We start from the raw sequence: 22,172 nt of genomic DNA on the forward strand, positions 1-22,172 counted from the left end.
CCATATAGGGTGCGGTAAATATCATATCTGCCCAACTGATCAGCGGTATGCACAACCACGTGCCTGCCCGGTTATCTATGAGGCGGCGCGATAATGAAAGAAATCCATCTAGGTGCACATCCACGTGCCAACCCGGCCGACTATAGCGCGACGCGGTAATGAAGATATATATATATATATATAGAGAGAGAGAGAGAGAGAGAGAATAAATATATACATATATATATATATATATATATATATATATATATAGAGATAGCAATTATAGAGTGACATCTTTCTATATATATATATATATATATATATATATATATATATATATATATATAGAGAGAGAGAGAGAGAGAGAGAGAGAGAGAGAGAGAGAGAGAGAGAGAGAGAGAGAGAGAGAGAGAAATATATATATATATATATATATATATATAGAAAGAAAGAATTTGAGTGACCTATCATCGTTATCCTCCGACTATCGTTGTTGTCGCTACGTGCTTCATCTTTCAATTCAAGAGATAACAATTATAGAGAACATGAGGGATATACTTGAGATGGGGTACACATGAGGTAAAGATCAACTCAATTAAAAGAAATATGTTCGACTCACTTCGACGTGAAACGTATCATAATGAACATCATTCTCAAATCAATAAACGGGGAAGATACGAACTGTGGAAAGGTATTTCAATACAATATGGTCATGAAAGAGGAACCATCTTTAGCATTATGGAGTGAAAGCGACTTAAGTTTGACGGAAACATTTCAACGAAATATTATCCGAATTCTAGTCATGCCGAAGAGTATATAGAAAGCTTTACATACCTCGTCGGATAAAATATATACATTTCTCGAGTCCTAGAACACCTTACAATTGGCTTCCTACATTATACGAACAATTCGAAATTAGTTTCGGCTTCTTAACTCATAAGAACTTTCATTCAAACAATTTATCGAGCAACTTGCGAGCATAAGTTTATGGACTTTTTGTAGCTTAATTTCCCCATAGAACGCTACCATTTTCTACTTCTCTACTCCTCCTCTTCATTACATTCCCATCCATAATTCCACAACTTTAAACAATGCATTAAAACCATGTAAATCAACCCAAACAGCCAAGTGTATTCATAAGAGTTTCTTAGATTAATAAAGACTTGTCCTATGGGATTTCTCCTCCAATTTCTAGGTTAAATACTTGTAGAAGCTTAAGAGAACCATGAGAAGGGTAGAACATACCTTAAACTTCAAGAATCATTCCAAAACAGAGATTACTTCAAGTTGAAGATTTCTTCCGAAAAGCGAAAAAACGAGAAACGACGATTCTACAATTACTACGTGATTCCTTACATTAAAGTTACTTGATTAGACTTTGAATTTGCTTATGATTGATTGAGAAATGTTTGGGAGAGTATAGGGAGTGTTTAGGGTTTGTATCTTAGAAGAAAATTGAAGGTCCAAGACGATTTCGGGGTCTTTTATACAGAAGGGAATAAGCTGCCACCGACCATGCCCTCTGTCCCACGGCAGTTTGCACCCTTGGACGGAAATGCGAATATCTCTCTGCTCCGATGTCGTATCGATGAACGGTTAAATGCGCTGGAAATTAGACTTCTAGATTTTCAATTTGGGGGGTGGATCACCCCGTAAATACAAGTAGATTGAGAGAAAAGCTCCGCGACATCTGATCCAATTTCTAGTGAATTTGTGAATGTGACTTGCGACGACCTTTGTCGACTTTCGTTCTTACAACTCGCTTGACTTCCAAACTTAACATGCGAATATTACACGATTCAAACACCTCATCTCATTACCTTCTTAGTAGGTGGAGCAATCCTAATCTCATCCCAAAAGTACGGGTTATCGTATTCCCAACTTGTCGACTTTTGACGAAACTCATTCTTCTTTGATTCACTAACCCTCTAAACCTTCCGCCACTTTCTATTCATATTTATACACCCTTATAACCATTTTCTCAATCTCTTTTAACCTCAAGATAGTTTCTTTTGAACTTGCGTCGACTAACTCACAACGCGACTTTAACGTGCGAAAATACGGGGTGTAGCATACCCTAGTGCGAAAGTGTGAGAGGTCGGCTATGAACGGTTTCAGGAGAGGCAGAGGTAGGTCAAAGAAGTATTGGAGAGAAATGAATAGACAAGACATGGCGCAGTTTCAGTGGACCGAGGACATGACCTTAGATAGGAGGTTATGGAGGATTCAAACTAGGTAGAAGGCTGGTAGGTAGTTCTGCTTATCCTATTGTATTAATAGTCACAATTTTGCTCTTTAGTTTCTTGTCCTCTGATTTGTGCTACTATCTGTTGTTTCTTGTATTTCAATTATCTTATTTACCTGTGGTAGCTACTACTCCTTTTTTCAGACTGTTTTATTATGGCTTTTTTGCTTTTGTTATTTTCATTTTCATACTACTTTGAATTGTTTGTCCTTATCTGACCTTTCTTGCCATGTTTTCTCTTGAGCCGAGGGTCTTTCGGAAACAACATCCTTGCCTTCTAAGGTAAGGGTAAGGTCTGCGTACACTTTACGCTCCTCAGATCCCACGTTATGAGATTTCATTGAGTATGTTGATGTTGTTGTGGTAGATCATGACATTAGTGATGGCATAATATAAGTTACACCAAAAATAACGATAATTTTTTTTATTAATTCATACGCATTAAAATAATACTCTTTAATATTATAATTTTAATACGAAAATACACACGCGAAAACATTATGTATTAACTAAATCAAGATATTTTAAAATCTGCCAAGCCAAACAGATGAGACGTATAAAAGCGAACTATCCGGTTCGGTGGCATTCTTCTATTGAATAAAATATAAAACAGCCAACTAGTGGCATTCTTATATGTATATATCACACTCAATGCATTGTTTCAATTTTTACTCGTAATATCCGTCATCTCTATCCTTTCCAACGCACACATTTCAACGCAACACGATAATTTCCCTTTCATCACACTATGTGCACGTTAGAAAAGTCCGGCAACATCTTCTATCTTACACTTACCGGCGACGATGAACACCGTTTAAACCCTACTCTAATCGCCACCCTCCGTTCATCACTTTCCCAAATCAAATCCCAAGCCGTTAACGGCTCCGTTTTAATCACAAAAGCAAACGGCAAATTCTTCTCTAACGGCTTTGATCTAAAATACGCACAAGCTGGCGGCTCACCACAAGCCGCCAAAGATCGCTTACTCAACATGGTCGATTTAATGAAGCCGTTGGTCTCCGATTTCATGTCCCTACCAATTCCGACAATCGCCGCCGTTACCGGCCACGCTGCGGCGGCGGGGCTGATGTTAGCCATGTCTCATGATTACGTCACCATGAGATCGGATAAAGGTATTATTGTAGTAGTAGTAGTAGTAGTGTTTTCAAAACTTTGATGTCAAATTCTCATGTAAATAAATAGACGAGTGTCTACAACAAAGCATTTTTTTTTTCTATTCTTCTCCTAGTATAACTTGCTGGTATTATTTAGTATCTCTTTTGTGTTATTCTCCTAGTATAATTTGTTGGTATTATTTAGTATTTTGTTGATTCCTGTATTCTATAATTAAGTTGTAAAGATATGTTTGTTTAATCCTGAGGAAAATTTGACACGGCTGAAATAGTTACTTAGCAGAATGTCTAACATATTACTCCGTCAGTATAAAAAAGAGTATCCACCTAATCATGTGCACACCGCTTATCGAAAATACTAACTCATAGGCAAAAATAATTCATTTGATAAAATCGCTCCGATTAAATAGGTATTGAGATTTGATCACATAGCACTTAATAGGGGTAAACCTGAAAAAATAAGATTAATTCCAAGAAAGATAAAGCTAAGTGGATAATCTTTTTGATCAGGAGGGCGTATCGTTGTAATAGTTTAGTTTTTCTAGTACTTTTATTTTAATTTATCACTGCTATTTTGCTAAATAAATTTTACCTGGGTTTCTCAACAGGTGTGGTGTATATGAGTGAATTGGATATAGGCATGACATTGCCTGACTATTTTATGGCATTGATAAGGGGGAAAGTTGGATCAGCTGGTGCGAGGAGGAGTTTGGTGTTGAAAGCAGCGAAGATAAGGGCGGAGGAAGCGGTGAAGATGGGAATTGTGGATATGGCGGAGCCTACGGCAGAGGCGGCGGTGGAAGCGGCGGTTAAATTGGCGGAGGAGTTGGGGAAGAAGAAGTGGAATGGGAAAGCGTATGCTGAGATTAGGAAATCTTTGGTACCGGAATTGTGTGGGATTTTAGGGTTGAAAGAAACTGTTGTCATGCCTTCACGTCTCTGAGATCATTCTCTTCTTTTTGCCAACTTAGAATTTGGTGTTTTCTATTTCTCCTCCTTACAACAAATATTGATGATAATAATAATAATAATAGTAATATTTTCTCTGTTTTAATTTGTTTGTATGGATTTGACTTAGCATGAAGTTTAAGATGGTAGAGAAGACTTGAAAATGAAATTTCTTATCCTCTTATAATTTAAATAAAAAAATAATTTTTTTAGATTTCTTATAAAAAGATCTTAAAATTAAAAAAAAAAATTATAAATGGCCAATAGATCATTTCTCACCTTATGAATATTGTGGTTGTTAATTAGAGGTATGCTGAATGTGCCAAAATATTTTTTAATTTTGTGATTTTAAATGATGCTAATCATGTGAAAATTGAAATTAAAGTGTTCTCCAAAAAAAGGAAAAGGGAAAAGGAAAAGACTTTTAAGCGTAAAACAAACAAATCAACATGGATGAAGTGATAATTGCGCCTGTTTTTAAAACTTTGGACTTATGCGGTGGCATTCTGTCTAAAAATTAATTGTCAATTTCAAAGATTTTACGTCTATCTGTTCCTAATAGTATATCACTGTCAGTACATACACAGCTTAATTCCTTTTTTCCGAATACAGACATGCGGAGTGGTCCAATAAGATAAACCGGTTATAAATAGAGCAAAATAAAATGTTTATATCGCAACATTAATTGGTTACGGAAGAATGGAATTGTCACAAACACTAAATTGGAACGAAAATTATTGGATTATGACTCCGCTCGTAGTGGAAGAAAAAAAGCGTATTGGTTGATGCTTCTCGATGAAGAAGAAGAAAGTTACGCATAAAGTCATAGATGGAAGTTTCCTTTTTCCTTGTCTTAGACTAATGTTAGATGCACATATCTTTAAAGTTGGAATTGTTGACAATTGTGACAATCTTTTCGCTGTGCTATATTAGAAAAAGTAAAAAAGCCTTTATTTAGCCAAACAAAGCTTAGTACAAATCTTTCTAGACTGGAAATTTTGTGGTTTTGATTGGTGACTTTGTTATTAGGATCGTTTGGGGGACGCAACTAGTATAGTTATATATAGATGGTAGGGTGGGATTGTTCTACAAGGGTTTGGGTAATTACTTACTATTTACTGTCAGAGTATCGATTTTCAGTTTTAAAAATATCATAATTTTAACTTTTAGACACGTCCAAACGTGGCCTTGAGAAGTATGAGCACAAAACAGTTTTTTTATAAGAGCTCTTTATTTTTATGCATAAGAAAATCTAAAAATAATACACAAAAGTTTAAAAATAATACATAAGAGATTTTGACAGGGTCATTTTTTTTCTTGTATTTCAAATTATAAAAAATAATGTTCACCCATTTCCTGAAAAGTGGATGCATTCCTTGTTATATCGCTGATGGGAAAATTCGAAAAGCCAAGTGGGATCCCAATAGTTCAAAAGAGGAGAACAAAAAGATGCAAAATACTTATAAAAATGGAGTACTGCAAGCAGGAAGCCTCTTGCGGACAACATTTTTTGTTGCCATATGTGGAAAGTTGTTACCCATTTTTTTTTTTTTGAGTGACCCCACTTTACCCAATATTTGACAGTTGAGAAACAATACCCCTCTATATATATTGAATAAAAACGATAAGCTTCTTATATGTAATACTTTTCGGTAAGAGTTTTTTTTTTAAATTTATAATTAAGATCTTTTATTTTTCTTTCTAGAATTAAAATATAAAAACAGAAAAGTGTCAAACATTACCCTGTACTATAAGAAAAGGGTCAAATACCTCTCATTATATTTTCAGTTCAAATATAGTCCTGTCGTGCAGAGTAATGTTTGACACTTTTCCGTTTTTATATTTTAATTTTAGAAAGAAAAGTAAAAGATCTTTATTAAAAATAAAAATAAAAACTCTTATTGAAAAGTATTACATAAGGGGGTTATCGTCTTCATTCAATATGTGAAGTAGGGGTGGGTGTACATGGACAGGATTGGTGCGGGTTTTTCAAATACCAAACTAATTGCATCGGGTTTTAAAATCTATAAACCAAACCAAACCAACAAAATTCGGGTTTTTTGACCTCGGATTTTTTCGGTTTTTTCGGGTTGCTCGGGTTTTTCGGGTTTTTTCCGGCAAAGTCTTCATACAAAATATATAACTTGTACTTCAAATACTTCTTTAGTCCTAGTAAGATGTGACTATCTAATTAAGATATTATTTAAGAAAATAACACAAAATGTTAGATGAGAGATGACAATGTACTAAAATATTCAAAAACAAAAAAGTAACGAGAAAATCGCATAAAATAAAATGATCATAATCTAAAAGTACTAAATTATGCTATAATAATACGGCTAATTTATAAGGCATATTGAAAATGATCATAATCTAAAAGTACCAAGTCATGCTAAAATAAGTAAGGTAATTATTAATTACTTGACTAGATATTAAAGAAAAAAATAACATAAAGTTATGTATTTCACTATTTTAGAATTGATTTCTTTTTTTAGCATTAGTTTTTTTTTTTTTTTGTGTGTCATTCCCAGTATTTTTATTTTAGCATTAGTATGAATTTGATTTTTGTTGGGTTACTAGCATCTACAGGCTATAAATCTTATTGGACTATTCAGAATTCTAAATCCAAGCTTGAAATAATATATTAAAAGACAAAAAACTATGAAAAAGTTTAAGAAATATTTATAAATTACATTATAAATAAACATTTTTGTGTATAAAATATGTTTGAAGTTTTATATATGTAATGTCGGGTTGGTTTGGTTCGGTTTGACTTTTTTAAGTTAAAACCAAACCAAACCAATGGCGATCGGGTTTTTCTTTCTAAAACCAAACCAAGCCAAACCAAACCACTAGTCGGATTTTTTTCTCGGTTTGATTCGGATTGTCGGTTTGGTGCGGTTTGTCGGTTTCCTTTGTACACCCCTAATGTGAAGGGCTTATTATTTCCTAACCCTTAAATGGTAGGGGGTAAAGTAGAATTCATTTTTGTTTTTTTTTTTACAACTACAAAAAGGTTATTGCATACCGTTGTAGCAGCAGAAAGTATATAAAACTAGAAAAGATGTCATTGTCAAAAATTATATTTTGGCGAAATTTTTTTCCAGATCGAGTGTTTGCATCAACCAATACCCAATGACACATATCACTTTGTTTAACTATAATTATAAATACTTAATCATGCTTATAGGTTAAAAAAATATAAATTTAAGATGACTAATTTATGATTATGATTTATTTTAAATTAAAATATTTAACTTATGATAAATTTTTTATTTCAACATTTTTATCTTACTTTAACTTAAAACTTCCTTGTAACTTGTAGGAATGAAGAAACGTACTTAGATCACACAACTAAACAAATTTCTTACACTTGGAAATATAATTATCCATTCAAATTGAAACACATAAAAAGCAAACAGAAAAATAGAAAAAGAGATTTGCGTCTCAAATAAGTTGTCGTGTTTTTCTTTTACACGTTTCTAAGAAAACATTAATTAAGATGATTTTTAACTAGCTTATCTTCATTTATGTCTTATTAAGATATAATCTCTCCTTATTAAATATTGGTCATTTTACATAAATGACTACATTTTGGGAGTTTAAAATTTGCCATAGCTACAGTTTTAATATTTACATTGCGTAGCTACAGTTTCCCAGCTGTATTCAAAAAATGGCTCGCTGTATTCATAAAACGGCTTAGCTGTATTCATGAATACAACGAATAAAATTTTTTCAAAAATTCTTTTCACTGTATTCAAGTTATACGTATTCAACTCAGTTGTATTCACGTCAATTGTATTCAACTCAGTTGTATTCATTTATAGAAACTTTTACATTGTATTCACTTTATTGTATTTGAAAATCAGTGGTATTCAAACAACATAAATACAAAAAAAATTGTATTCAGCTTGCACAACTGAGTTGAATTTTCCCAAAAAAAATAACGAATACACTCAAATACTGAATACAAGAAATAAATTCATTGTATTCATTTGTATACACTTCAAATTTACTGTATTCATTTTGTATACAAAAAGATCTCCTTCGAAATACATGCGATAAAACATTGTATACACTATGTATACACTCCAATTTGAAATTAAAAAAAAATAAAAAGCTCAGATCTGAGCCGCCACCGGAAAACGACCGGAGGCAGCAACGACGTAGATACAAAAAAAAAAAAAAAAAAAAAAAAGCTTTCTCTCTCTAAGAAAACAATAAAGCTCAGATATGTTGTTGATGATGAGGAGGTGGCGACGGCGGCGGCAGCGATGAATGACGCCAGATCTGAGCATAGCTCCGGCGGACTTTGAAGCTTTGAAGCCATTAATGTAACTTTGGAGCTTTCTCTCTCTAGAAAAACAAAGAGATTTAAGGATAGAGAGAGAACAGCGACGGTGGTGGAACTCGCCGGAGATCTCCATGGTGGCAGGTGGCAGGTGGCGGTGGAGAAAGAAGAAGCGGCAGTGGAGATCACCATGGTTGTTGGAGCAAAAAAGAAGACGGCTTGGAGAGAGATGTGATGGAGGAGAGAGAAAATGGAGGAAAATGGGAGGAGATTGTGAGGGAATAGAGAGAAAATAGTCTTAAATATTAAATACAATATAATTTTATTGTACTAGTTATCTTGTGTAATTGACATATATGATTTAGCTATGAGATGTAATTTAGGCAAAATATAGCTACTAAATATAAATAAGGCTTAATGTTCTCCATACCATGTAGATTTCCCTTAAATATTTAGTCTATTGAGGAATTTGCAGTCGTGAACAATTATTACTAAGGTTAATATGGGGGGAAATTGTCTTGAACTTTTAAATGACAAAATAATTTGAAATAAATATTTATATAAATCACGACAACTAATTTGATACGAAATGAGTAGGGCAATTTGCAGGACTGCTCTGCGTTTGGGGTGGTCTTTAATTTTTGTCCCTCAAATTGGTGGTCTTTAATTTTTTCACTTGGCCAAAAATTACTTGGTTTCGGATTCGAACTCCCGCTCAGTTAAAAATTAAAAAAAATCGCAAGACAGAGTTTTGCATGATTCAGGCAAAGTTTCAAACTCCACCTAAAGGTAGAATTTTAAGTAAAACTCTATCTTAAGGCAGAATTTAAGTAGAGTTTTGAAGGCAAAATTCTGCCTTACTAATTCAAACCTCTGCCTTAAGATAGAGTTTTGAAGGTAAAATTCTACTTTACGATTTTTTTTTTTTAATTGAGCTAAAATTTAAACCCAAAACTTCTGAATATTAGGTGGACTAAAATTAAAGACGCCAGTTTGAGGGACGAAAAAAAAAAATTAAAGACCGCCCCAAGAGAAGGACAATCTGCGCAAAAACATAAGTAATTTTTACTTGGCATAACTTACTATGTTACATATTTATGGAACATAACTATACTTTTTAATAATTAAGTTTAGTAGCTATAATATTATATTTTTACAACTTATAGCTGTCCACTTTTTTAACCACTCCCCACATCCCTATTTTTTAGCTACACACGTTTCTCTCTCTTCCATTTTCCTAAATTTACTTTTCTAACTCCCAATCTCCCCTAATTTCGTGCTTTTCAAATCAGTTACTGATTTGGTTCACTTTCTTTTTTTACTCTGTATTAACTACTCATTAATTTCAACCTTTAGAGTCCCAATTCAACTCTATTACCTAAAATATGTAAGATTTTCTTTTATTTTTTGCCTAAAACATAGAAGACTCAAACAGCTCATTCTATCATCATTATCACCATTCCGTGGCGATGTTGTGCCAAAGGATGTGAATGCTGTTGTGGCTACCATCAAGACTAAGCACACCATCCAATTTGTTGACTGGTGCCCTACTAGATTCAAGTGTGGTATCAACTATCAGCCACCAACTTTGTTCCTGGAGGTGATCTTGCCAAGGTGCAAAGGGCTGTATGTATGATTTATTTTGTTGGGTTGTATTTTCCTTTTGGTGTTCTGTTGCTACATTTTAGATACATCCACTGCTATTTTGTATTTCAATGGTGTCTTCTGTGTTGAAATATGACTTCTGCTGCTATGAAAGTTTAAACTGCTTGTTTGTGTGAAAAAAAAAATGTCATTCTCTTTCAACACTCAATTTCTCCATATTAAAGAGTGATCGTCTTGACATGGATATTGAAGTAGATGAAAGCGATCGGTGATAATAATAATACTAATATCTTTGACGAGGCAACTATTCCCGAGAATCACAAGGGACCGGGATTAATATTCATCAAAGTCAATGGTTGAACTTCATTGTGCTGAAACCTTCTGTTGATGAGGAAGATGATGGAGAGGTATTTTTTCTTATTAATGACCCTATTTTTCACTTCACGAGATATGTATTTTACTTGCATTTTAAGTATATTATTATCGTATTTTCTGATGAACTTCAGTTAATTTTTTATTTTTTCAATTCAACAGATCTATATTTTGCATGCATTTTAAGTATATTTTTGTCGTATTTTTTATTATTTCAATTAGTTTTTGTGTTTTTAATTGTGTGTTATATATTTTTTTTACCTAATTTGTTACTTGCATTTTAAGTATTTTTTTATCGTATTTTCTGATGAACTTCAGTTAATTTTTCGTTTTTTCAATTCAACAGATCTGTATTTTGCATACGTTTTAAGTATATTTTTGTCGTATTTTTTATTATTTCAATTAGTTTGTGTTTTTAATTGTCTGTTATATATTTTTTTCTACCTAATTTTTTACTTGTAAATTTATGCGATTTTGAATTTGTGTTTACTTTTTATCAAAGTATATTTTGTAGTATATATTCAGTGTATTTTGAAGTGTATTTTTGCAGCACAGTTACACACTGTTGTAGTGCCAACCACAGTGCATTTGACATTGATATATTTGCATTATATTTATAGTATATTTTAAGTATATCTTGAATGTGTTGTTATTTATTGTGGTTAATTTGTTATGTTGTTATTTTTTCATGTTTTGTTAATGTAAAGTTTCAGTTGAAATTGATGCAAAGTTTCTCCGTATGAGATACGACGCAAATCGACAAGGCAACCCTGAATGCATTTATTGATAACGAGCAACCACCAATACCCTGGCAAGGCTACCGTTGATTATGATGCAGTGATTTTAGTAAATGTTCAGGAGTAGATTTGTAGACAGAACAGTTTAGGTTTTAAGTTGTTGTTTTTTTTCTCCAACTTTTTTTTTTGATGTATAACATCACTGTTGCGTCATTATTTTTATGAAGATTTTAGAAGAAGTTTTATGTATTTTGGTAATGATCCCGCTTGTTGTATAGTCTAATCATAGATTTGAATTCGTTTTTATTACATTTATATTTTTCTTGTATAGTTACTTTGCTAAAAAATTACAAAGTGCATTTCAATATCAAGTTTGTATTTCCTACATGTTTTCACTATATTTTATTGATGAACCAGGAAGAGTTCTATGCATTTTCTCTATATATTCATGGTACACTTGAATTCATTATTGAACCATAAAATCCATTTTTCTGTACAATATACTTCAAAAATTAAAGAACAATTTTAATACTCCTAAAATACACACAAAATACAAGTGAAATATATTCTAAATATATTCATTACGATTCAAGTCTTACGGATAAATTAGAATACACTCAAAAATACAATCATAATACAGATAAAATACAGTGAATCAAAAGCCACCCTTAGGGATTAAAGTTTTTTTATGGAGTCAAGTTTTCCCATCTTATTAAAGTTACTAAATAATATTCAATATCAACTTATTGCACTTAATAACTAATATTTTTTGTAACGAACATTTTGATTTTTAATAATGTAATTTCATTGAATATTTTTAATAACGAACACAAAACCGATGGTCATAGCATCAGGAGACAATCTCAACTTGTCACTATGCAATTCAGTTGATGAACAAATCAAGCTTTGCGTGATTTATGGAACATTAAAAAGAGATTTTTTTTTTGTTATATTTTCAGAAAAAATATGAAGAGAGTTTTTGAATTCAAATTTTATGTGAATGATTAGATGTTGAATGAGATATGTGATTAGATATGGAAGAGAATGAGATCTGCGTGATTTATGGGACATTAAAAACAGTTCTGGTTAGTTTGCAAAAGATTTTTTTTCCTTAAATAGAGGCATTATTTGCTCAATGTTGCAGTGTATTTAGTCCGTATTTTGGCTATATTTATGCGACGCGTCCGGACCTAAAATAAGAAAAATCAGCTACGAATTGTAAATAATGAACTTGTAGTTATAACTTGTTAGAAGCAGCTAAAAGGTAGCTATTTGAGAAAATTTTACAAAACATAATGGCATGATTTGATGGTGGGCCCTAACGAGATGTGCTCGTCATCAATTGCCGTCAATCTTGTGAAGCCCATAAATTTCTTCCACCCAACACCCCTCTTCCATTAAGACTTGGATGCATTGTTTATGGACCACAATATTGCTTTCTCCAAAAATATATTTTGAAAAAGTCACATAAATACAATTTTTAAAATAATAATTAAAAAAATTATAATCATTTTCTAAAAATTATATAAATACAATTTATTCAAAATTTTAACTTTTTAATTAAAAAAATACACCTTTTTACATTCCTAAAATATTAATAATACTTAATTTTAGGAGTTACTATCATTAATACATATCAGCTTTTTACTTTCTCTTTCTCCCTCTCCCTCTCCCCCCCACCTCCACTCCACCCCCCCAAGAAAAAGATTTATGAAAAGGGCACGAGAGAGAATGTAATTTTTCAAATAAACAAAATAAAATCAACTTTAAATCCCATATTCCATCTACCGCTTAAAAAAAAAATCATTTCCTCCTCTTTATTCTTATTTATTATTTTCACTTGATGACTGATGCAATTATTTTTTTGTAACTAAAGAAAATTATTTGAATATATTAATATTAAGAAAAGTACAAGAAAAAATATGGCATATGGTATGTGGAATAAGAAAAGTACATGAAAACATACCTAAAAAGGTATATGGTAAATTCAAATCGACAAATTTAACTGAAAAGATGATAACAAAATAATTGTGGATATAATAGTAGAAATTAGTATATTTAAGTTTGTATATTATATATAGTATACAATATAATGATACCTTTTGTGTATATAGTATATAATATTACAATATACCTAATATATAAATATATATTACTATACGTGCCAACCAATTCTACTCTATAATAACATATATAGTATACAATATATAGATAAAATAATATATATACTTGTTCAAAAGATTTTATACACACACACACATACTTGTTCATGAATTAACTTTTTTTTTTTTTTTGTTAAAATTCATGAATTAGCTTGCTAGTAGATTGTGCTGGAGCTTTTTTAGGTATGCAATTTATTGTGTTTTATGTGCATTTAATTATGTTATCACTAATATAAGATATCTCCTTATTTTTAGCTTTTTATTCATAACAATAATCTCCTTATTTTTAGCTTTAAGTTGCATAACTTGTAATATTTAAATTAGTTGTATATGATATAATTAACTCTTATATATCTTGTATTTATGAAAGTTCCCCATATATCTTTGTGATAATATTTTATATTCTGATTTTATTTTTTTAATCTTTTAGGATTTTTTGTTTTAATTTTCTGCACTTTACAAGTAGCTGACAATGCAGGTTAGCACCAGTAAAGTACATACTGCTAAGTCTGTCACCCTAAAATTGAAAGTCTGAAGTCTTCGCAAATCGAAATATGACTTAACTACCCTATCGCACCAAAAAGATCTTAGTATAATTAGGGAAATTTTCAAAAGTATACAGCTCAACATAAACTATTACGCCGCGTAGTCATATTTTCAGTTTGTACAATATTATATAACATTATATTTTGGAGAGAAGTTTTATACTTATAATGTATCAATCTCGTATAAAAATTTATAATAACATATACAAATATATGGGCTAAACTGGATAACAAGCTCAAAATATGGGCTAAAGCGGGTAAATATTTGCTCCCAATAGACTTAGAGCGTAATTTTCCGTAATTATTTTTAGGTAGGACCATACAGGAAGAAACTGTATCCCAATGAGAAGTATCATTCCATATAAAGTATTGCGTAAAAATTCCTGATGCTAGTTAATCGGAATGAGTAGGTCTAATAAATTCACAAATGAAGTGGCCGGAAGGCATATATTATCTAACAAGCCATTAAGTTAGTATTGTCATTTAATTTTCCTTTTAATACTATATATGACTCGTAAAGGGTAAACATCATCAATCAAGGTGAGGCCCTGCTAAATAATAACCTTCTAGTTGTCATGCTAATCGAAAGTGACATGCTGCCTGCTCAGAAGATAGTACTTTCTTAATTGGATTTGATGGAGATATATGGACGGGTGCCCTTTTGAATGAATTCCAAAGCAGAATGTGCAAAATTGGCCAAGCGGCAAAAAATGGTCCAACAACAACGAATCCGGCTTAAAAGACAAAAAATAAAAAATTGAACTAAACTAAAAAAAAAAAAAAACATAAGTAGAATTTCGTGCGCGAAAAACGAAATAATGTATTCGTGCGCGACCAAGAAGATCACGCACGAAATTATGCAGGGCTCCCTTCCCCACCCCCATTAAATTCCAGTTGGCCCCACCTCCTTAAAACGATAATTTCGTGTTATTTTTCAATCCAAAATCAATATTCTTGGTATATTGAAGTGTAGTCTGGGGTTGGATTTCGGAATAGAGCGGCGTATAACATATTTCAAAAACTCAAAAAAAAGCTTCAATCTAGGTATTTCACTATGAATTTTCTATTACATTGTTAAATATATTATTACCCTAAGTATGAACGTGGTGCATTACTCGTTTTTTTTTTTTTTTTGGGCAATCAGGTCTGATTGGGGCGCCCATTTTTTCATTTTTTTTTATTTGTTTATCTATTGTTAATTAGTTAATTATTTATTGCTTATTTATTTAGTATTTGTTAATTGTTGGATTAGCGACTTAAGTATTTGTTAATTGTTGGATTAGTGACTTAAGTATTTATTAATTGTTAGACTAGTTATTTCAATTGTTAGACTAGCTAATTATTTATTTTGTTTTTGTTAAGCCAATTGTTTATTTATTAATAATTTCTTAATTGTTTCATTAGTTAATTAATTACTTATTTGTTAAATATACGATAATAATTTATTAATTTTTTGATTAGTTACTTAATTGTTTATTTATTAAATATGTGATAATAACTTGTTAATTATTTGATTAGTTATTTATTTATTTATTTATTTATTAATTATTTATACTAATTGTATGCTAACTAATTGTTAATTATTTGACTTATCTTTATATTTTAGGAATGAAAACCCTTAGTTTAGGATTCTTAACCCGTAGCTTAGGATTGAAAACCCTTAATATAATTTTCTATAAAAGATTACATAACTAATATTACTTGTTAATGATTTATTTAAAATACGTAAAACAGATGGGTCACCACAATCTTTAATAAAATATTAATAAAATTTTGTGCGTGAAAGTGGGAAGATGTATTTTACCCTTTCACGCACAATTATTATTAAATCAAATATTTAAATTTGTACATTCAAATATAATAAAACACTTAAATCAAAACCCTATAAATGTTACAAGTTTCAAAATTGGGACTTTAGAACCCCTAAAACGACGATCCAAACGTTTAGGTGGACTTGATGTAATGAGCCGACATTATTGTACGCAAAAAAAGATATTAAGTTTTATATAAAATATTGATATTTTGGGATTTTAAAACATGACTAATCTTTACCAAAGTATGATAAAAAACGTGATTGGAAAGGTAAGGTAAAAAAAAAAAAAAAAAAAAAAGCACTTAACATTAACGCACAAAATTAGTGCATACTAGTAATGATCCCATTCACGCACTAATTTAGTGCGTCCAAGTGCGTTTTTCTATTTTTTTTTATTTTTTTTATCTTAGTTTTGCTCAACTTTTTATTTTTGTCTTTTAAGCCGGATTCAACAACAACTGCTGTAAAATGGTCCAACAACAACTGCTGTCCGTGGAAGATAATCAGGGAATTAGCCAAATGGCAATAAATAGTCTATGTTCTAGATTGTACTTCCTCAACCAAGTGTGTCTTTTTTTTTTTTTTTCCTCTAAAGAAAGAAATTCCTAAATCAAATTATCAATTACTTATCTTATTTACTATCTTAAGCAGGACGATAACTACAGTAATGCAATGCTCCTTTTCCCTCGGTTGAAGGGGTTAGCTGTGAAAGAGGCATTCATTTTTTCATGAATATTCATAGGTTAGTCGATTAAGGTGCCGTTTGGCCATAAAATTTATTCACTTTTTTTCGGAAATTTTTTTCACTTTTTTTCCTAATGTTTACCATTAAAAATTAATACAACTTAAAGTTGTATTCCGGAATATGAAAAACTCAAAAAATTTATTTTTTAAAAAAGATTCACTTTTTACAACTATATTTCACCAAAAACTACAATTTTAAAAACTATGGCCAAACACAACTCCAACTCCAACTCCAAAATTCCCAAAAAAAGTGAATTTTTTTTTTGTACTTATGGCCAAACGGCACCTAAATCTCTGTTGAATATTTGGACAGAATTTATAAGTTTTCCAACTCTTTACTAATTTTTGTTATCAGTAAACAACTGCAGTTTATTACTTCATAATGTACTTCAACTATTCAAAAGAACCCGGGAACGCAGAATCCCAAGAACCCTATATAAAAGGAAAATAGAGAATTTAGCTAGATCATGAGCTAGCACATTTCATGTTCGGGGAATATATATAAGCTTGATCTCTTCAAAAGAATTAATCAATCTCTGTACATCCTCGCAAGTGGTATCTATTTCACAAGATATTGTCACCTTCTTTTGTAACATTTGTACAACATTCTTTGCATCTGATAGTAGATGAACTTTTGACCAACTATATTGTAGCGGTCTCTCCAATGCCTCCCGAATTGCTAGTGCTTCGGTGATTATGATAACTGGTTTCAATTTTTAATCAGACAATTTGTATGGACAATGAACTCTAGTTTTCCTTTGTTAAGTTTCCAAACTAAATATTTTAAGTGATACTCGATTAAAGGAGTCACGAATAAAAACACTGTGTGAAAAATACATATATAACACTGATAGATTTTGGAAGGTAGAAAGATATAAGGAAATGCGAAAAAACTACAGTTGAATTGAATTGAGTTTGACCAATTGGTAGTGCAATGTTTGAATTACAAGATGTGCTACTTATATAGGAAAAAATCATCGTTAACAAGTTCAACCCATTATCTAATCATGCCGGAGATTCTATCCTAAAAACAAGAACAAGGTGGTGTGATGTGACTAATTATATTGTGGAAAAATAAGTTGGGGTTATAAAACAAAAACTTATTTTTTTGCGTTTAATGGGTCAATTATTTTTTGAGCTTATTTTAAGCACAAAATGTTGCTTAAACACACCTGTTCAATAAGCGATTATAGTTTAATTGATGTTGCTTCCTGTATGCTTATTTAAATCTTTATTCACGGAGAAAGATATGACCAGATGCAATCACTTAGGGTGTGTTTAGTATGAAAGAAAATATTTGTTGGGAAAGATTTCTTTGAAAATAAATAAATAGTTTTCTCACTTATTTTCTATTGTTTGGTAAGAAAGTAAAACAATATTATCCTAAAGGAATTTATATGTAAAACTTTGGGATAGGGTGGGACGTGGGGGCTCGGGGGTAGCGGTTAGCAGCATTGCGGGTGGAGAGTAGACAATGAAATTGGGATGTCACTTATAGAATTTGTTTTCCTATTCCCATTAGAAAAATTATTTTCCTTATTTTTAAGCTACTTATTTTCCTACAGAAAATATTTTGACTAACCAAACAAAAAATTAAAATTATTTTCTAGAAAATATTTTCCTCCATCCCAACCACACCGTTTTTATTGAACTGTGACTAGCGTGATTATGGGCTTAGAGTCTGGCACTAGGCATTTGACAATAATATCACTACAAGAAAAAAAAAATTTGGCAACAAAATTATTTTTGTTGCCATAAATTGATTATTGTTGCAAAAAATATTTTTGACAATAATTTTTTTATTTTTTTATTGCATAGACTTTTCCCAACGGCTGTTATTGCAACAACTTTTTTTTTGTTGTTGTCAAAAATACTTTTTGTAACAATAATCAATACTATGACAACAAAATTAAATTCTTTGGCAACATAAAAATTCTTTGCCAACAATAAAACTAAGTTGTTGTCAAATATTAAATTTTTTGTTGCCATTTTTGTTTTTTCTTGTAGTGTATTGGCAGGCCTAATGAAGTATGGGTCATTTCCACGATTGTCCTTTAAAGGCAGTGGTCTTTAATTTTTGGCCCTCAAATTGGTGATCTTTAATATTTGACCTTCGCTTAATATCCCGAGGTCCGAGATTCGAACCCATACTCAGTCAAAAAAAAAATAATCACAAGGCATAAGTTGAACCCAACTTATGCCTTAAGGCAAATTTTTACCTAAAATTAGGCCTTAAGGCAAACCTCTGGTTTAAGGCCTAACTTCAGAGGTTTGCAAAATTCTAGTAAAGTAATTTATTTTTTTTGGCAGAGTTTGAAACCCAACTTATGCCTTGCGAATTTTTTTAAAATTTTTGACTGACTGGGGGTATGAATCCGAAATTAAGGGGCTTTTAGCGAAGGACAAAAATTAAAGATCACCAATTTGAGGGACAAAAATTAAAGACCAGTGTGTTTGGAGGACATTCCGCGCAAAAAAAAATGATGAAGTATCAGGCCATTAGCAAATTGAGGTCCAATTGCGTACCCAGCCCAACTTAAGACTCAAAATTTGGTGCTAATATCCCACCAACTTTTAAGTAATGTCCATCTGGCAACCAAAGTTATTTTACTATTTCAACTTCAACTCGATTTTTTTTTTCAAATCAATATTTGTTTTATTGTCATTCCAACTTTAACTTGAAATAGAAAATTGAAGTTGAAAAAATGATTTGAGTATTTTCACTCATAGAACTTCAAATTTTTCTTAAAGTGAAATTCATGTAGAAAATGATGCGCATGTCTAAGGCCCCGTTTGTCCATAGATACCAAAAAAAAAATCACTTTTTTTTGGAATTTTGGAGTTGGAGTTGTGTTTGGCCATAGTTTTTGAAATTGTAGTTTTTGGTGAAATGTAGTTGTAAAAAAGTGAAAAAAGTGAAATTTTTTGAAAAACAAATTTTTGGTATTCCGGAATACAACTTCAAGTTGTATTCGGAATTCTTATGGTCAAACGCTGAAAAGTGAAAAAAAATTTCGGAATAAAGTGAATAATTCTTATGGCCAAACGCCTACTAAAACTAAACACCTTTGTTTACCAAAAGTTTTGGAAGAAAAGAAGTTGCCTACGAAGTTTATAAGCTCTCATCACAGGATAACTTTCCAATGAACAGTTTGATGTTTTGCTATATAATTGAGAAGATCTTGTTCTATGACTGTTTATTTGTGTTATAACGATCCGTATATTTCGAGCATTCTATCATGTATATATTAGACCACCTTTATTTTCACTTCACTTGTGATTAACATATGTAGTACTAACATGCGGGCCTGTGTTTTAATGTTGCTGCCTCTATAGACGACTATTCTACCTCCTTGATATATTAATACTACTGTTCTTGTATATTGTTCGGCTCTTATAATGTCACAAAGTTAGATTCATGACACGCATTGTCTGTTTTGATCTAATAGATTTCACTGATTTAATTTGTTTTTTGGGCTACGTTATCATCGAGCTCAAAAACGCGTGTACCATGTGAACATATGTTGTTTTAGAAATCTCTTCACTTTCCTCTCTGATTTATAATGTGAAATTTAAAGATTACGCATGACTTTTAGAGAGTTTTGTCATTTCAGAAGACACGATATCCATCATTTTGTGTGACCCCCTTAGTTCATAGGTGTCCTAATGAAGATTACAAATCAAAGTAGAATGTAAATGCAAAGAACTAGATTATTGTTAAATCAAAGAACCATAGACTACAAACAAGAGTGTAAAAGTTACGTTTTGCTAAAAGTAAGACCAAACTAAATTTTGTCAGTTTAAGTAAAACCAAATCAAACCCCAAAAAACAGTTTTCTCCAATTTGATTCTATTTTTGGTTTGATTCAACTTTTCGATCTTCTAAGCATGAACATTAGAGGCACAGTCAGGATTTGACGTTTATGGGTTTGAGATTTTAGCTTTTTAAAGTTACTGGGTTCTAAATTAATAATTTGTATATGTTCAATGGATTTTTTAATACAAATATAAGATTTGGATCAAAGCTACCGAATTTGGCCGAACCCGCACCTGATGAGATAGCTTCGCCCCTGGTGAACATCCGTGGTTTCCATGTCCTCCGATTGTTAATGATCTGTCCGTCAAATCCGCACAGGTCCATGGTGGAATCCTGCGGGGAGCAAATTCAATTATGACAATTTCGAATATATCACAGGAGAAAAGTTGGTGTTTTTTTTATGGTTGGTTTATTGTTAAAGTAAGATGCCTCAACAGCGGAATCTTTCAAACAGTGTACGTACGTAGTAGAATTGTCACTTCCAATCTTTAATGATTTTCTTGACCAAATCCACGTGAAATTATAATGACTTCCCCAAGCTCTTCGTTTGATTAACATTAGGGGTAAAAGGTGGTGAGCCTCATCTTTATGGTTTTATCACCATATATAACTGGATCCCACATGTGACCTGTTTTAATTATAATTCGACATTTCAAAGTGCGACAATTCACAATTGGTCTTATCTGGCACTATTGATTTCGTTATGAGGTTCCAAATATACAAAAGGAAAGGTTCAAACTAACATTCTAATAGAAGCATTCCAAAATTTTAGTAATTTTTAATTTTTATGGTTGCCTATTCAATATGCATGCTGATTTGCTTTTCTACTAATGTTTCATTGAAATGGGTGTAGAACACAGCGGAAGAACGAATTCAACAAATTAAACGACAAATAATGTGAAGGATGAACGTAACATGTCGATCTTATGGAAAGGCTAGCAGCAGATCCACTGTTACAATCACAAGTTTGAGAGAATTCAGTAACTTCAACTTAAATATGTACTATTATATATATATACGTGACACTTCTCTATGGCTAGCATTCCTATTTATCTTTTTTCTCTTTTTTTTTTTTTTTTTTGCATTTTTTAATTCATTTTTCTACATAATTTACTAACCAAATGAATTAATAAAAGCCTCATATAATAAATATAGCATCTTGCCCTCGTAGCAATGTCATGGCTGATCTTTATGACCTTCTCTCTTAACTATTTTATATTGAATGTGCTATATTTTAATTTTTTTTTTTTTTAAAAAAAAAAAAAACTGAAATTCCTTTCTTTAACTTTCTTAACTATGCTGGAAAAATACGAACAACCCATTTATCTTCTCTTAGAAATCCCAAAAGTCATTAGCTAACTTAATATGATTTCTTTTAACCTTCTAAATGAATTCAATGTAGAATGAACGTGGATGAAATGGTTTTCATTTGGTTGAATTCAACATATAATAAATGTGATATTAATTTAGAATGTAAATGATTCACAATTTAATTGGAAAAAAAAAAAAACTGAAAAGTCATCAGCTACTATATATATATGACATTTAGTGAGGATTAAGCCAATCCAACAAATACCTCCACCAAGAAATATGGCCACGCCCAAATACTTAGAATTATTCTCTTCTACTCCTATATACTACCTATGGTGGTGCTTAGAATTATTCTCTTCTATATACTACCTATGGTGGTGTGAGGAAGAAGAGGAGGGATGAAAGAAAACAAAGAGGAAGAAGGAGAGATAGCACTAATAATATTCGGATATATTAACACCGGTGAT

At 31.4% G+C, this 22,172-nt stretch overlaps 1 protein-coding gene across 1 annotated transcript; it reads left to right on the forward strand.

The window, feature by feature from the left end:
* Positions 1–2,854: 2,854 nt before the first annotated feature.
* LOC132051775 (enoyl-CoA delta isomerase 2, peroxisomal-like) lies at positions 2,855–4,399 on the forward strand. Its single transcript, XM_059442974.1, has 2 exons — positions 2,855–3,360; positions 3,969–4,399. Exons 1-2 carry the CDS (start codon positions 2,976–2,978, stop codon positions 4,301–4,303), a joined length of 720 nt encoding a protein of 239 aa, XP_059298957.1. The 5' UTR covers positions 2,855–2,975; the 3' UTR covers positions 4,304–4,399.
* The last annotated feature ends 17,773 nt before the right edge of the window (positions 4,400–22,172 follow it).

This window comes from Lycium ferocissimum, chromosome 4 (assembly GCF_029784015.1).
Source record: "Lycium ferocissimum isolate CSIRO_LF1 chromosome 4, AGI_CSIRO_Lferr_CH_V1, whole genome shotgun sequence".
NCBI lineage: Eukaryota > Viridiplantae > Streptophyta > Magnoliopsida > Solanales > Solanaceae > Lycium > Lycium ferocissimum.